This window comes from Neopsephotus bourkii, unplaced genomic scaffold, assembly GCF_033783945.1.
Source record: "Neopsephotus bourkii isolate Nb327-2 ecotype Australia unplaced genomic scaffold, CSIRO-AGI_Nbou_v1 NB_107, whole genome shotgun sequence".
Classification (NCBI taxonomy): domain Eukaryota; kingdom Metazoa; phylum Chordata; class Aves; order Psittaciformes; family Psittacidae; genus Neopsephotus; species Neopsephotus bourkii.
In genome coordinates, this window is record NW_026900624.1 from 15,618,033 (window position 1) to 15,636,290 (window position 18,258).

Consider the following 18,258-nt stretch of genomic DNA (forward strand, 5'->3'; position numbering starts at 1 on the left):
CTTCCTAACAAAAGAGAGTAAGAACAGGTTAAAAGCCTGTGAAATTCAGGGTATGATTAATATAGTCCAGAAGTTTTTACTGAGTTTAACTGAAACCACCATCCCCAGGCTCCAGCAAGATTTTTGTCTCAAAACCTCCCCAATTTTCAAAACATACCAGAGCCATACTCAGCTACAAAAAGCTTATGAACATAAAACCTCAGATCTGCAGCTTTTTAAGTCACCAATTTCAGGTCTATCTCAAAATGACAGCAGATTCCCCGACATCTACTTATGCGTTATGCATATGAGTTTCATCTTACACAGTTCACAAGCTTTTTTAAAATGGCCAAAATCCTACACCACAGGTGCGTACTGGTCACAGTTCTATCCTATTTGCACCCTCTTAGCTGTGTATGTGCCAGTTTGTGCCAGCAATTAAAGCTACACAGAAGGCATCTTTGTTTCTCTTCTTCCTCTGCCAATGAGCAAAAGATTCCCTTCCAACCATGATACTTGAAACGAGTTCCCAAAGCATAAACACTGGACAGACATCTTGTGTTCATGACTAATGCAGTAACAAAGAACAGACATGGGGATTGCTTACATGTGCAGTGCAGTCTGGGCCTTGGCCGCCTCTTGTTTGGTGTTATATCGGATAAGGGCGGTGCCCTGGGTCAGGTTCAGATGGAATGTCAGCAGTGGGCCATGCTGCATGCAGATCGTCCTCAAGGTTGACCCATCGATCTGAGGAAGAACAGTCAGGATAAGGCAGATGTTTCTAACTACTTCTCCAAAGGGACTTCAATTGTAACTTTGTCTTGGTAATTAAAAGATAAACTGCTCTCAGAAAGGGAAACAGGTGATAGCACAGGGAGGTAAACAAAGGGGACAGAATTTAATTCTCAAACAGAATCGGTATACCCTGGCTTCCCACAACTACAATGACTTTGCTTTATGGAATAATCTCACTTATATTTCCCATGCACTTGTAGTTCGAGTTCAGTTTTCCACACCTCACCGAGTTTCTTACATTGTCATTGTCCTTACGTTGGCCAGTTTTCCAGTATTTATATACGTAACTTGTACTTCTTATCATCCTCAGCCACTTATACCAAGGGAACGAGAATGTCTTAGTTTCCAGCACTCAGATTTCAGCAGAATTTAGATCAATCAGTATTTAAAAGTTTTTTGTAGAAGTGGAAATACCACCCCTGCAATGAGGGTTTTCAGAAGTTTATTTTGGTGCTTTTCTGTCTTCATGGTTATGAAGACAGTGTCACAGAAACAGTCAGTGATCTTTCTGCCAAACCCAGCAATGTTCATTCCTCCTGAATTAATGTTTTCACAGCAGTTGTTGCCTACATTCCTTCTGCAGCAGTAACAGCTTGCTATTTACCTCCAGTAACTGCTGTTCACCACGGTGTTCTGTACAGACAGATTCCATTCCTAGTATGCCACAGGAACATGCACACACAAATGGGATCCATATGTGCAGATACTTAAGGAAGTGCTACTTTTTTCCTTCTCCCTCCCCACCTTCTACCATATAATACAATTCAAACCAGGGAAAAGGAAGTTGTACGGGAGTGCAAACATGGTAATGGTAAAAACAGAGAAACTTGAAATGAAGACACTGTCCCTGAATCCACCTTAACCTTTATACTTCCTTCTCTCTAATGTACTGACCCACAGTGAATAGAGGATTTGTTATGAAAGAGACAATTATAATCTGCTTCTTGCTCTATTACCTTAAATGCTTCCAAAAATATATTCTTTCATTAAATAATTCTTGAAACAGTATTTAACTACCTTGCACATGGGAGACTTAGAACTGTTCTTCTTCACACCACTCCTGCATCCTTCATGTCATCCAAAAGAGTCTCTTCCATGAAAGAAGCACAATGTGCCATTTTGGGTGATATGAATGAGGTGTTAGTTTTTCCTTTCACACTGATGTTTTCTTGAACTGTACTAGAAGCATGGTAAATTATCTTGCTGAACAGGGGACACTGTCTAGACCTCAGGGTGCTGCTGATAATCGTACAGGCTTTTCCAAAGTCTTGAATACAGACTAACAGAGATTGCTGAAACCAGGATTACAAAGAATTCGTTCTGAATGGACACAAGCTCCAAGAATACTTGCAGGAATAACCTAACTAGACTGTTTTTGCAGAAGTGCTGGAAACATTCTGTGGTTTCACTATGGAAACATCAAAATGAAAACTGGCAGTTACACCAGCTTTCTTATTGACAAGAACAGTCTCCTTAACAGCTATAAACCGTCCCACATTATGGTCATGAAACTTATCCTCACTTCTAAGAAAAATCTTTCTGTTCCAATAATTTTTTTGAAAGTCTAGGTAATGAAAGGCTGTGTAGCAAAACCTGAACATATTAAAGCTGAAGAGATTACAGTAGAAAAAACAATCAGACTGCAGCCCAGTTTAGAAGAAACACAGTTTACATATGCTGAGAAATCTGATTTTGCTCAAAGAGAAACACCTGCAGAATCCACAAATCTGTATTTTGGTAAAGCAAACAAGTTCCCAGAGACAACAACAGAAAATACCTGTGGAGTGAGATTGTGAAGAACCAGCCAGTAGCTAGGACGAACTGAACCACCATCACTCCAAGTAGATGCTGCAAATTAGAAGACAGGATAATCAAGACAGATTTGATACAAAGAAAACCATTTTCCTTTACAGTCAGGTCTTTCAAATCTCAGGCAAATTCATTATTGGCATTATTAACCCTGCTAACACATGAAAGCCTGATCTTCAGTCCCAGAAACAAAACCACATCTTTCCTCACATTTCCCATCAAGATTCACTTTTTACTAAAGTTTGTCTTTGAGGAGTTTCCCACCCACAGAAAGCATCTATGAAAAGCCCCATGCAATAGTTATTCCCTCCTGGCAGTTTCCAGCCCTCTTTACTCCTTCCCCTGAAGCAGGACCTGGAATTCCACACACAACCCCCACCCACTGTCCAACCCCATTACTGACAGCAAATTTCCATTTCAAGAAGGAACTTTTTTTTATCTATTACCAGACAACTGCAACTTTCTTTCCTCCAAACCATTAGTGCTGTAAAACGTACACTCCTCAGGTCTGATCAATGGTGCTATCAGTTGATTCTTCTCACCAGAGCCAAGCCTTGAGTCCTGTGCCCCCCAGCCCCTGACCGATCGGGATGCTGTGCTGTTCCATGGAGATGATGGTTTGGGGTTGGTCAGGCCAGGAGGCGGGCGGGGCAGCCCTGTAGTGTTCCTTGAGGAAATATGGTTTTTCCACATCTTGCTGGAGAGATGAGTGGGATTGTGTCCTATGGGATCTGCGGACCATGTTGATTTGTAATCACTGAATTTTGCTAGAAGATTAAATAAATTGTATGTGTTAGAGAAATTTGTGAGATTCAACTAGCTTTTACCTGTACTATTGCTGTAAACCCTTTGGCTGCTTTTGTATCAGAGGCAAGCACAAAGCACAAAACCATACAACAGTTAATTTATACTACACCAAAAACCACCATGCTACATGTAAGTTAATCTTTGCTTATTTTAGATATGCTGACATTTCTGATAATGTAACCGGCTGCAGTATGTTCAATCATTAATAAGATGAACAGCAACTTTGATGTCCATACTACATTTCATTTGAAAACCTAAGAATTCTTACAAGTTGGGTCACTACTAACCTATAATAAAACTGAAGCCCTTCCTACTTTCACTAGATTCAGTTTGTTTTACAGATATGTGAATTCTAAATCCCTAATTCAGATGACCTGCCTTCTGGCTGTAAAATGCTGGTGTGTAGTTTAACAAGCTGTGCAGAAAATGGTATGTGTGCCAGGCACTAGTCTAGTCTTCTCAATTCAACTATGACCTCAATCATTTTTAATTTCTTGGGTCTTTCTTATGTGCTAGACAAAACTTAAGCAGAGGTAAGAAGCTGATACATGCCACTCCTTTCCCCAGGACTATGACTCTGTCATTGGAATCCTGCATATACAGATATTTATTCAAACTGAAGTGACCCCACAAACTGGCAGCAGGAACACTGTTTTCCCTCAAGGCTATCTAGGATTTTCAACGGATTTTGTGAAGATGCTCCAATAACATATGAACACAGCTTTCACTGAGTAAGGTACAAAAAACAAAGTTTGCGCCAGATGTAGCTCTGTGCCATGTTTGTCACTTCCACTATTTACACACATTCGTTTACTTTTAAGAAGCTGTCAAGACACTCTCTTCAAAAGAAAACTCCTGCATTTGTACGAAGTTCAAAATTCAAATGGTTTCTCTGGAGCAAGTATTTCCAGCATCGTATTCAGAAGTGTGTGCAGAAACAGTTTTTCACAAGAAAGCTTTAGAGACCTTTACCAAGCATCTGAGTCAGGTATCTAATTTACTATTTACAGGCCAACCTTTAAAACCCAAAGGATTAAAACCACTCTCTCTCTCCAGGTTTCAGGGAATGATGAGTGGCTATAAGAGCTGAGGCAATACTGTTTCTTTCACAGCACTTCAATATTCTGAAGTTAAAATGAAGAAAATCGCTCACCTAAATTCATACAGCAGCAGGTATATTTAAAAATCTACAAACCAAATCCTTACACAGGTCAACATACTGTGCATGTGTTTTGTTTTTTTTCCCTTTTGCATCTGCTGCTCACTTATTTAACTTGCTGGTTTTGGCTGGGGTAGAGTTAAATGTCTTCCCAGTAGCTAGTATGGGGCTACGTTTTAGATTTGTGTTGGAAACAGTGTTGATAACACCGGGATATTTTAATTACTGCTGAGCAGCACTCACACAGAGTCAAGGGCTTTTCTGCCTCTCACCCCACCCCACCAGTGAATAGGCTGCAGGTGCACAAGAAGTTGTGAGAAAACACAGCTGAGACAGCTGACCAAAGTGATAGTCCATATCATATGGTGTCATGCTCAGCATATAAAGCTGGGGGAAGAAGTAGGTAGTGGGGGACATTCAGAGTAACTGTGTTGGTCTTCCAAGTAGCTGTTATGCATGACTGAGCCCTGCTTTCCTGGAGATGGCTGAACACCTGCCTGCTGATGGGAAGTGGTGAATGAATTCCTTGTTTTGCTTTGCTTGAGTGCGCCGTTTTTGCTTTACTTATTAAACTGTCACAGCCCATGAGTTTTCTCACTTTCACTCTTCCAATTTTCTCCTCCATCTCACCAGTTTGTTGGCAAGTGCGCTGGTGAGATGGAGTTAAACCATGACACATAACTAAGGCTTCTGTATAGGGGTGGGAGGAAGGGTAGAGGATTCTTAGTCTAGTTTTTGAAGCAATTACAACAGGGTATTTTATCATCTTTACTGAAAGACTAAATATTCAAATTTAACCAAGAACGAAGAATTAGTGAATAAGTGGAAAATGTCCAGGTGAGTTTCGAAGTCTACATACCTGAAGTGCTATGAACGTTGGTGAAGGAATTGTCAGAGGCACTGTAGGGCCAGGCACCAGGTGAAGGCAGCGAGGTGTTGAGGGAAGAATTAGACCCTATCACAGGGAAAAGGAGAAAGAACAGACCAATTTCACAGAATTTTTGTAACACTGTTAAACCTCAAGAGAGCCACGGCTGTGCGAAGCTGTCAGTGTGATAACGCATCCACAGTGTAAAAAGCACAGAGGCTTCCTTCTTAGTCAAATGCAATAGACTATTACCCTGTTACGACAGGAACATCAGAATATTCTCAAATATCAGAATGACTAAAATAATCACATAGCAGTTGTTCACTGTTTTACCTGTGGTGTTGTCCCGCAGAAGTTGGTGGTCAGTATCTACAATGGGAGATGTGGCTGTCCCCCCCAGCACACTTCCAGGGGTCACATAGGGGTCAGATTCAGGGTCAATGTTTTGTATACCTTTCCATGGCACTCCTGGTTGGAACTCTGGAATGGGAGGGAAGAAAGAAATTAGATGCATAAAGGGAAATGCCATTTACTAGAAGCAACTGTTGAAGATATTTTAGGAAGGTAGGTAATTGTCTTCTGCACTGTTCCTCAGAAAAAATATCAAGACATTTCTTAATTAAAATCTGTTTCACATTTCCTCCCACAGCACTAGCTCCGGTGCCTAAATACAAGTCTACACTACAAAAAGTAGTGCAAGTGCATATGGTAATCCTTCGACTATTCCTGTTTTACTACATTAAAATGAGACTTCAATAGTCACACCCTTCCTTAACACATTATATATTTTTTAAGATATGCAAGATTATAATATATATTTTAAGATTCTATTCTGCATACACACTTTGTGTATGTGCAGAAACCTTTCTCAAAGAAAGGATACCTACCTTAAAGAGTTCTTAAACAGGACATCTGACATTTTATACTGTAGGTACACACACTTTATATATTAACTATCAGTACTGAGGTAATGCTAAGGTGAGATGCCTTGTGGTCAAAGCAATGTATATATTCACTGATGCTCTTCATGCTTTCAAGTCAAATGGAGTATACTAATTCTCTCAACTATAGCTCCAGGCATGTCAGATTTTTAAGACAAGAAGATGAGTTATATGAAGTATGAACATACAAAAAACTGCAGTTACTCTAAGAAAGATCAGCAAGTTGTTTCCTTCTCTGACTAGATGTTCAGCGAACAAAGTGCTGCGGTCCATTTTGGAAGCAGTGATGGAAAAGCAAAACTGCCAAACACAAAAACAAGTAAAGAAGCTCCAGCTATTATGTGACAATTTGGGTGTGAAAAGAGTGCAAAGGTGGCAGATTCACCCCTTGCAGACAGAAGTCCAGGATATGGAATGATACCTTTATTTCCAATCTGAAGTTCTGAAACAATTAATGGCAAAATATTTGTGTGTAATTAAAAATCCATTATTAAAATTAGGATCCAGGATGTGATCTCTGTAATGAAACCATGTAGCATAAACCTGGCATGGAAGGGTTCATTTCAGTCACCTTTGTAACAAAGAAGCATAGTCAAGACTGACTTTCACAAATACAGGAGAAAATGTGATACTACTTGTTCAAACAACCGGCACAGCAGCAACAACAGTATTAATGCACTGGCAGGAGAATCTCAGAAGACTGAAAAAATAACCCACTGAGTCTAAAATGTGGTTTATTTAGCCCAGTATTCTGCTAATAGTGGTGGGAGCAATACCATTTAGGGACAGAAAGCAAACTTGGCTACTACTATCTGTAGGCTACTGCCCTCACACTCACCCAGCATCTACAGTCCTTCTACCCAGGATGCCAGAAATACCCTCAATCTGGGAGCACCTCCTTGTGAAACAGTTATTCCACTGGCTTATCCAATCACTGTTTCAACTGGCTAGTAACATTTGTCTCCAGAAGTTCTAAAAGCAACATATTCCACAAGTTCACCACTCTTGAAAGGAAAAAAGTTGTCAGTTGCTTTACATATATGTTCTTTTCTATTCAGCATTTGCACCAAGGTTCTAGTGCTGCAGAATTCATAGGATGAAAATTCTGCATTTATCTTGTTCACTGCTTTCCTGATTTTGTAAACCTCAATCACATCTCCCAGTGTTTAGTAACAAAATCATCTGGCATACAAGGCATCAACATTTCTACCATTATGAGCGATCAGCACTGCATCAAGGAAGGAATCTGCTCAGCTACTGCCAAAATACTGCAATACTCTGACAAACAGAATCACCTTACGCTTAAGGAACAAGCAATGCAGCTCTTGGGTCTAGTCTGAGATAAAGAACCCATGAACTCAGGTTAGGATCTCGAAATCAGAACTCATTTGCAGAAATTAAAGGGATCCAAGTCTGGCTTTTGTAAAGATTTCTAAGAACTGGTGAGACTGAAAACTAAGTGCATAGTAAGCACCGATAAAAACAATACGAATATTTAAACAGGGCTCCAAAGGCCAGACATGGTGTATATAAACATATTCACTCAACGATATAATCCTGGTTTGGAAAAGAGTTTTCCTTGAACTTCAGCATACTGACATATTTCCAAACTATCCTTTGGGACTGGCAGTTACTCTTATGTGCATTCAGCAACTCTCCCTACAGACATGCCTAATTTCTAGACAGTAAAGACAACATGAAATGCATTTCTCCACTGGTATTTGAAAGGTTCTCCCAAAAAGTTCACATACAAGATTATTAGGAAAACCACGACAGACATACCAGAGACAGACTGCCTGCAGAATATGACTGAACTGCTCTTGAATGGGAAATTTACAGATTAGTATTACCTAGGTATGTAATTCTGTGTGACACAACCAAAGATACGGTTCTCACCAACACAGCAACACTTGCTCTCACCTCCAACTGTGATTATCAGTTTGATTAGGCACCACTTCACTTATCTTTGTGCTGAACAAAACAGTTCTCTTGAACAGCAGAATTTCTGCAGCGGACGGCATTTCGGAGGAGAATGTGAAAGGTGTTGTCAGGGTGAATGCTGAGTGACCACTGTATTCATTCAAAGGAAAATGTACCTATTTCAAGAGGTTCCCTCTTATGAACTCATTTTTGTTATCAGCTTATTTTCCAGCACTAGGAATTAAAATGGTATCTCCACATCAGGAACTGACAGTGGGCCTCATCTACAAGCTTAAAGAGAAAAAGGACCTCCAGTGTAAAATCATTTTGGATCTTTATTCTTTCAGCGGGGTGTTGATAAAGTGGATCATTATTTCAGCTAACCTTTCCTTCTTGAGGAAGCCAATAAGCTAGAGAGGTTATGAGACAGCTTAAGTGGCTGTGGTTATGGGACAACACTCGTCCAATAGTCTATGGACCTCGTAAGAGAGGGCTAGCAATACAGCAATAAATGTTTAAAAGCCACATGCCAAACCCCATGATCTGTTACATGACATCTGCAGTCACAGTTATGGGCTTTTAATTAATACAAGAATTTTGGGATGGTACCGATGAACTTAGTGAGTTTATATTCAGGATTTGTAACCTCCAGTTATCCTCTCACAGTGGTGAGGCAGACAGCACCAGAAAATACTTAGTTATCACTGACAGTGAGACTGCAGGTATGACTAAGAAAGCTCTATGGTATCAATGAGGGGCAAAGAGTAGCTGTTCAGCTTCTCATGTCTGCAATAGCCTTCTGCCACCAAGAATCTTGCCAGAACCAGCAGCTACTCCAAACCCTGTAAACAGGGAAGAGCTGATTTTCACATACCCCTCCTAACATTCCAAGGAGTACTGTATTTCTCACTACTGTATATGGGAAAGGTGACTGAAAAGACAAGTTCAGTAAAAATGAGTCTATGAGGGAGGACCCCCCAAAAAATCAAATTTTGGTGGTTTCTTGCATTATTAATAGTAACTCCAGCTTAAGAACCAGGCTTTACCAGAAATGTTACTGAACCACCAGGCTAACAGAAATGTAATGCAAATACACCTCTACAGAGAGCAGTCAGTGTTATGAAATGTGGGTGTGCACATGTTCGTGAGATAACTAATTCTTTAACTCTGTTACCTCATCAGAAAACATTTTCTTGCCAGAGTTAGACACTGGGGGCTTCCCACACAGAATCAACTAGGTTGGGAAAGACTTTAAGATCAAGTCCAACTTTAACAACTTCTGTAAGTTTCCTCAGTTATATTGGTCACACAGATTCCTAGGCTTTCTGATGCAAGGTCTGAACTACTGATTTACCCAAAAGATACACCTGCAGCTTTGTTTTTTTGTATCAGAGGGGATACAAAGCAGAGAATTCGCAGTCAAAAGAGTATTTCCTTGGAACGTAAGAGTCTTCCAGGCAGAGAAAAATCGCAGCATCCACTATCTGCTGAATAACACTGGCGATTAACCCATGCAACTTGAAAGAGACCACTCTGTGTCTAATGAGTGTTTTATACAGAAAATGATGTGTATTCAAATACACATATATTTTTCCTAGATATCTGAAGTTTTCTACTGGAAAGACAAAATTCTGCCAGTGAAACTCTAGAAAGCTTAAAGAATATGCTACTGCCTATAATCCAAAACTCAAGAACCTTCTACTCAAGCCACAAGATTGCTAAGTAGTACTGAAACATGGCAACGCTCCTTTACATGACATGAGCGAAGGTGAACCACAACAGCACAGAACACATCGTATGCACATTGTACCAATACTGCTGGCAAGGGAACCTTGTGGTCTGCAATGGATCGTATTTGTGAACAGTTGCCAGAAGAAACGTTCATGCTACATAAAATACTAAAGGTCAAGAAAATCCTGTTCCCACTATCATGAAAAACAAGCTTTCACATCTTTTGTTTTCCGATTCCACGTTCTCAATCAGAGTTTTTACACCCTGTGTCAGCCTAACACAATGCAAATAAGGAGTCAATACTAGAGGAGGGAGCTAGTACTGTGTATTCTATGAACAAGTGCTCTCATAAAAAGTTCTGTAAAGTCACCAAACTACAGAGAGTTCACCTAACAAAACCAAAATACTAGTCAGGTAATCCAGCAGTTATTTCATATTTAGACCAGCAATTTTAACTGGAAATTCAACATTTACAATCTAATTTAATATGGAAAAAATTAAAAAAAGAAAACAAACCAAAACAAAACAGACAGGCCAAGCAAATATTTTCCTTGCAGTGGTTACTTAAAAAGCACAATGAGGAAAGATCCCAGCACACCTACTCTAAAGTGAGGACATAACCCCTGCCCTTATGCAGTACCTGGAGGCCAGCTGGCGTTGCTGGATTTGCTTCCAATCTTGTTCGTTGGTGGAGATTTGGCAGGTAACCAACTATCACCAGCATGGCCTGCATGGCCACCCAGTGGGTCGCCCTGAATTATGTCGAACTGGTTGTAGGGCGATCCTCCACGAGTCTTCCCAGGGGGTACTATTGCACCTGAGCATTAAAGAGACACATTTACACTCAGGAAAGGGTGGGATCTTTACCAGTATGGGACACTAAACAAAAAAATACTTAAGATGTATACTGCTAAGATATCCACTAACTTGAAGCATAACTTTATATGAGCTATTTCACCTCCAGTAAAGAGGATACTGCAAGAACATTCCCAAAATAGCCAGTCCCCTTCTCACCATTTTTGTGCATATTGGCATCTTGTGAAGCCACAGAGGGCAGCCCTTCCATCATAGTCCACTGCTTAAAGCGGGATTCTGTTCCAGCCTCCTTCCCTCCCACCATGCCATAATCCATGCTACTCGAGCCAAAGCCTGTGAAACAAACAAACAAAACTCCATTGTCATTCACTTTTTAGTTTAAACATCTTTGAACAGGGAGCCATTGTTATCATAAGAAAGGTATAAAAAAAAGGAAAAAAATAATTAAAAAAAAATATCAACAGCAGCAAATGAAATGTTCAAGGGGCAATTTTAAAATATCCTGTTAGGTCAATACACCACACCAGGATATGCTTTGTTATCAGGTTTGTCATGTTCCCATGTAATGAAAAACAATGCAATTTCTTCAAGTGGTGTTAACAGCTGTCGTAAACTTCACCCTAATGCTTATACGCATTTCATAGTTATTTCTGGACTCACTCATGCAGGTTGAGAGAGGCAACTCTCCCCTTCTACCCTGCTCTCATGAGACATCACCTGGAGTACTGCGTCCAGCTCTGGGGCACCCAACAGAAGAGGGACATGGCCCTGCTCAAGCGAGTACAGAGGGCCATGAAGATGCTTCCAAGGACTGGAGCACCTCTCCTTTGGAGACAGGCTGAGAGAGTTGGGCTTGTTCAACCTGGAGAAAAGGCTCCAGAGAGACCTTAGAGCAGCCTCCCAATACTTAAAAGGGGCCTACAGGAAATCCTGAGAGGGACTTTTTGCAATAGGACAAGGGGGAATGGCTTTAAGCTGACAGAGGGTAGATTTAGATGAGATATTAGGAACAGATTCTTTATTATGAGACGTGGAACTGTTGGAACAAGTCCAGAGGAGGGCCATGAGGATGATCAGGGGACTGGAGCACCTCCCATATGAAGACAAGCTGAGAAAGTTGGGGTTGTTCAGTCTGGAGAAGACAAGCTGTGTAGAGACCTCACAGCAGACTTCCAGTATCTGAAGGTGGCTTATAAGGATGCTGGGGAGGAACTATTCATTAGGGACTGTAGTGACAGGACAAGGAGTAATGGGTTAAAACTTAAACAGGGGAAATTTAGATTGGATATAAGGAAGAAGTTCTTCACTGTGAGGGTGGTGAGGCACTGGAATAGGTTGCCCAGGGAAGCTGTGAATGCTCCATCCCTGGCAGTATTCAAGGCCACGTTGGACAGAGCGTTGGGTGATATGGTTTAGTGTGAGGTGCCCTGCCCATGGCAGGGGGTTTGGAACTAGATGATCTTAAGGTCCTTTCCAACCCTAGCTATTCTATGATTCTATGGTGAGGCACTGGAACAGGTTGCCCAGAGAAGCTGTGGCTGCCTCATCCTCGGAAGTGTTCAAAGCCAGGTTGGATGGGGCTTGGAACAACCTAGTCTAGTGCAAGGTGTCCCTGCCCATGGCGGGGGAGTTTGGAACTGGATGACCTTTAAGGTCCCCTCCAACCCAAACCATCTGTGATTGTGTAACTGGCTAATATGGCAATGCAATTACCATATTAATAGGGTACCTACAGGTGTTCAAATCGCTTTCCACAGAGTACTTACCTGAACCGTATCCAGGTATTTGCCCTTTGGTCTGTAAATCTGAGAGACCCACATTCAAAGGATTGGGTACCATGCTGTCTAAATGTGGCTTAGGCCCAACAGGGTGGGATGGTGAATGCTTCATGCTAGGCTGCCTCTGCTGCTGTTGCTGGAGGGCACTCACCATACGAGCAATCTGCATATGAAAGAAATGGGAATGATACACCCTATATTATAACACAGAATTTCAGTAAACATGAAGAAACAGTGACTTGAAAGGGATCCAAAGGACCTTGCCCTCTACAAAGTGGAATCTGAAGAGAGCAAATGACATTGCTAAAGCCTGTGCCGTCTTTGCTGCAGACAGCATTTTCCCAGTGCATTTCATACTTCGTATGATTGACAAAACCGGTGCCACACCTGTTGCTCCTGCTGTTGCCGCACAGCTTGAGATAACTTCCTCTGGCTCTGTAATAGCTGCTGCTGCTGCTGTTGCTGAAGGAGGAGCTGACATGCCTACGAGGTAAGGGGGGTGGGAAGAGTGAAAACACAGCGCTCAGCAGTGAAATGTGATTGCTAGGAACTAGTCACTAGCAAAACGCTTTACTCAGAACTTAGGTAAACCGTTTCTTATTCCACACAGTCAAATACAATTATAATGAATGCATCAACACTATTTCTTTCACTTGTTTCTAATTTAACCTCATGCAATAGTATTACCAGTACCTGCTTTATTACTATCACTATGGCTAGAAGTCTAAATAGAACATTATTAAAAATCAATGAACAACTGCTTTTTGTACAAAGACACAGCTTGGAATCATTAATAACTCACTAAAACACAATAATTACAGGTCTGTTCAGTTTATCTGCTGCCCTCTAACAGGGCCGTACTTTCTTGCACAGCAAACAGGATACTTGTTGCAAAAGTAATACAAGATCAGTAGAACAAACCAAAATTACAACAAACAGAAAGAAAACTCTTCCAGCAGACAATTTGCAAATCCTCTGTCTCACAAGATTAATAGTTACTTACTAATTGAAACTGGGGAATCTGTGGAAGCTGGCTCAGCATGGCAATCTGTTGCGGAGAAAGCTGGGGGCCCATATTGAAAAGACCAGGATTCAAGCCACTGTTGGGAAACTGTTTGAGCATGGAGGCCGAAACCTGCATGGAAATCAGTTACATACTCTCAAGAAATGCACTGCTATGAGAAAAGACAATGAAGCATTTCTATAAAGCAACAGGTATGACACCAATCTTAAATGGTGTTCTGGGAAAGACATTACAGATTTCTTAACAGATGACATTTAAACGTGCACAATCTATGACTTGAGCAGAGTGGATACCTCACTTGATTGACGATACAGTATTTACATGTGCAGATGCAGACAGACACGGAAAGGTTCCTTCCCCAACCAGTTGGTTGCTAGAGACTGCACTAAATTAACTAGTAATCACAGTACTGCACTATCACATTTAAGAACGTACTGCTTGACATGGGAAAAGAAAGGCATTCAGGCAGTCATCAGAGCAAAGAAACAGTGCCTCACAGAAAGAGTTAATCTCTTTGTATGCTGAATAAGCTATAGTAAAAGACAGGAGCAGGTGGAAAAGAATCCCCGCTTTTCCCTGCATTATTTCAGAGTTACACAAGTAGAATTCAAAAGAATCTCCAAAAGCCTTCACCAAATCGGAAGTAAAAGGTTAACTTTTGAATTTGGGGATCCTGAGGTCTTAGAACTCTGCAATGTAAGTGCAACATAAGAGTACTATGCAAGGCCTCTCTTTTCAGGGGGGCAAGAAGCACAGGACAAGACTGCTTGAAAAAAACTAAGCAACTTGTCAAACGTCAGAAACTTTCAGCTTTCACTTTCTTTGTTGTTTTTTAAAATAGTTTGCAAAAACTTACCTAAGACGCAGGATTCCTAAATCTATTATGAGGTTTAAAAATACTGATAGTGAGCATTTACCAGCAACTTGGAATAAGAAGGCTAATCCTTCTGCACCAAGTTTTAAGTACTTCCAACTATGAATTTTACTTACCTAAGTTTGCCATTTCTTAACATCAAGTCAAGATTAAGACAGATGTGTCAAGTAACCTCACTGATGTGGTCTGAAGGCTGTAGCCCTACTTTTACAAGTAAGCAGTTACTATAAATTCCTTACCTGGGGAGAAAGAAATTGGGGAGGCACTTGCGCCCGGATATTGGGGGAAGGATTTAGTGGCTGCACTGGTGTGTGCATGCCCCTCGATTGTGCTGTGCTGTTTCCAAACAAACCATGATTGCCACCCTACAAAATTAAAGCAGTAGTGAGAAGACGAATCTTTCAAGATGATGGATTTCTATGCTATTAACTACATATCAATAACAATGAGGCAAGTACTGACTTCAACAGAGCACCCTTAGAATTACTGAGATGTTTGCCCTACATCAGTAATACTCTACCTGGGTTAAAACTGCTGTACTACATTTTTGATACGCAAGCTCTTTCTCCTCTACATTTAAGAGTCATGTTTATCTACTTATTTCAAAGCACATGGCAAAGATAATGTTTTGTATTTTGCACTTTACATGTTGGGAAATGGAAACTTGGGAATACAAACAACACACTCAAAAACCATTCACTGGCTTAACAGTAGGGCAAGACTGTGACATCAAGAATTCTACGCCATCATTTTAGACAAGTCAAGTTGAGGTATCCCTCACAAGCCTACTACCTCCTCTGAAGGCCTTTTACTAACTGAAATTAGCATTCTAAAATTTTATTACAAATCTTCCTTCCAACGTGAAAATGTCAGCATTCTGGATTGGGATGTTTTTCTTTTCCTTTTTTCCCCACTAAAGTGAAGAGGGGAAAAATCTTCAAGGGAGAAAAAGTGCTTGGTTGTTTTCTCCCAGTGATTTATTTTCTAACTGCAAGAATACTTGCTGCTCAAGGCTTATTTTTAAGGAGAAGAATTTGCTGTTTTATAAGGAACTTCTGTAATAAGCCCCACTGCATGAAAAAGACCAAAGAAAATTCATCATTCTGCTTCACTATTTCAGCCTCTGAGCAGACTGCCTGCCTTTGTAACATCTTTCAACGAAAGCCACAGGAAATGTTACGGACTGTCTCCTATACTTAACAGTTGCGTGCTGTTGCTTCTAAAAGCAGAAGCTTGTATTCCAAAAGTTCCTTATGTGCCATGATTCTGTCCTTTCATTTCCAAGACCCTCAGCACTTCTCTCATCTTATGCTGTACATGAGGATGTCTATGATCCTCAGGTCTCTGGGGTTCTAAACAGTACAGTACATTTTCCATCCCTCAACCATCATTCTCTGTTCTCCCTCTCCATATCAGCACTGCTATACCCAACTTAAATTCATCATTCTTCCAAACTGGGATTGTGCAGGCCTTCTCCAAACCCTTCCTTATGTACCAAGGTTTCATAAACCTTGCCTCCCTTCTACCGTAATACTGTGCGTTCTCCACTCTTTTTGCTAAAACTGAAGTCTCTAATCCAGCTTCTATACTGGCAGCATTATGACTTGCCTCATTGACCTGCATCACGTTTCACTTTGTTAATGTAGCTTCCCTTTCAGACACAACTCAAGACATCACACTAAGTAGGAGGATAAACAAAACAAAGCAAGAGACAGAGTTTTTGTTCTGGAAAGAAATGACTGGGGTCAACTACGCATTAAAATTTCTGAGAGCAGCTACACTTTCAGCCCTCCCTAAGACTCAACAGAGTCCTGCACACCAAATCCAAGAACATGCCTGCAAAATTTGGACTTAATCTGATGTTCAACACTGATTGTGTCACATAGAAACAGAAAGACAACACAAAGAAACACCATCATGTTAGGCATGTGACTACATAAGCTAGTCCAGCTGCAATACTAAGGTTCTAATCTTTCATTTCCTAGTATTCCTCCAATATTTTCTTCTAGCACAATGCAAACCATAAGAGCCAGAAATTATTCAAACTGCAGTTAACAACTTAATTTCTTCTCGGCTACTCCCCTGTATAAAGAACAAAAATGTTGCTACTTCAAGAGCTTTTAAATGCTGCTAAATCAATTCTTTCCTTAGGCTGCAAGGAAGGGAGAAAGGAACAGACACAATGCAAAATGACCGCATTTTTTTTAAAGGCACACTCCTACATACAAGGTCATTGGATGGAGTCTGCAAAAATTCAGTGTTGAGGTGGTGGGAGAAATCAACAGCCTCCAAGTGGGTTTTAAAACAGCAATTAAGTATGAAGGTTGTCACTAACTTCATGACTTCTGAAAAGCACATCTATCTGCTGCTGCCTGTGATTCAGGAAGTAAGAGGCCAACAAAAACAGATATGATACATTCTGATATAGGAACCAAAGTGGACTGATTCTCAATGGCCTGATATAGCTGAAATTCCCATTAACAATATTAATTTACTTAGTAGGAAAACAAATGCAAGCAACCAACTAACCAGGATTAAGCCCAGGTTGCAGCCTTATAACAATGCATCTTATAAGGTGGCCTGCTTACTTGTCTAGCAGCGAAGTTTTGGGGACTGAGCCCTGAGCCGATTGCCCCAAGGCTGACGTTGGATAGTGTGGAACCAGAGGGAGACAGCTTGTAGCTGGGAGAAGGGGAGAAGGGAGAGCAGGGAGCCTCATCCCCAAGGCACCCATCTTGATTGGAGAAAGGCAAAGTCAGCTGAAGCAGCAGTTAGCCAACAGCAGGAGTCGGTTAGTGAAGCAACAGAACACAAGAGGAGAGAAAGAGGGACAGTGAGTGACTAGGAAGAAGCAAAGTTAATTTGTAATAGCAATTACAAGGACAAAACTTCTGACTTAAATGATCACTTGACAATGAAGATTTTGGTCTGAGGAGATAATCAATAAACTCCTAGAGGTTTATTTTTAAAAATATGTTTTCAACTCTCATGAAGTTCATTTCTGACAGTGGCTATTACCACTACAGAAACAAACACATCTTGAATGAATCCCTAATGTTAGCACACACCTACGAAAATCATGTTAGGACTGCATTAGCTCTGCTAGTGGGATTTTATTTATTAGGCCACCAGAGGGAGTTGACAAAACTGGGTTTTGGCCTGTTCTACCAAAATGGAGGAGTTTAAAAACTTCACTGACAGTAACACGCCTTCAGAATTTTTAAACCAAATTTCTTTTCCATTTTACATGTGACAAACTGTATTTAAAAAAACACCTAAAGCATTCTGAATGTACTGGACACTCTCCACTTCATAATGTGAAGCAATTAATGTTTAATAATAATAGTGAAAGCTTCTATTTAAAACAAGCAGGAATATGAAAGAAACACTACCATAACATACAACAGATGTCACAGAGAAACAGATGTCATACAGAAGCTTACAGTACATGGACATACAGCATAAGGGGTTGTGGAATTTAGAAAGCGTGTTTCCAATAAACGACAGACATGAAAGCAGAAAAAACTTGGAAGACTGTGATTACTTATGTTTAGTTACATTTAAACCAACTTTTTTACAGTAGATGATGGTAGTCATAGCCAAAAGAATCACTGTGATGAAACCTGTAATGAATTTCATTGCTACTGATAGTTTACCCTTCCAAGAACAGCAAAGGGATTTCTTTCTGTCTATATTAAGAGCACTCTGTTCTTGGACAAAAAGCCTTATTCTCCCCAATAATTTAGTTTGTCTATGC

At 40.6% G+C, this 18,258-nt stretch overlaps 1 protein-coding gene across 25 annotated transcripts in view; it reads right to left on the reverse strand.

Annotated features, from left to right (window-relative positions):
* TNRC6B (trinucleotide repeat containing adaptor 6B) overlaps window positions 1-18,258 on the reverse strand; it is a 141,045-nt gene that overhangs the window by 1,188 nt on the left and 121,599 nt on the right. For 17 of the 25 annotated variants that reach the window (XM_061364172.1, XM_061364026.1, XM_061363983.1 and 14 more), the window contains 12 exons: window positions 17,090-17,260; window positions 14,741-14,866; window positions 13,607-13,738; window positions 12,991-13,086; window positions 12,592-12,766; window positions 11,024-11,158; window positions 10,650-10,826; window positions 5,751-5,897; window positions 5,409-5,504; window positions 3,030-3,350; window positions 2,552-2,622; window positions 587-726 (listed from right to left, as the gene is read on the reverse strand). In XM_061364172.1, coding sequence (XP_061220156.1) covers window positions 587-726; window positions 2,552-2,622; window positions 3,030-3,350; window positions 5,409-5,504; window positions 5,751-5,897; window positions 10,650-10,826; window positions 11,024-11,158; window positions 12,592-12,766; window positions 12,991-13,086; window positions 13,607-13,738; window positions 14,741-14,866; window positions 17,090-17,260 — 1,787 coding nt within the window. The remainder of the gene's footprint in view (window positions 1-586; window positions 727-2,551; window positions 2,623-3,029; window positions 3,351-5,408; window positions 5,505-5,750; window positions 5,898-10,649; window positions 10,827-11,023; window positions 11,159-12,591; window positions 12,767-12,990; window positions 13,087-13,606; window positions 13,739-14,740; window positions 14,867-17,089; window positions 17,261-18,258) is intronic. The other 8 variants (XM_061364151.1, XM_061364109.1, XM_061364183.1 and 5 more) reach the window with 5 other exon arrangements.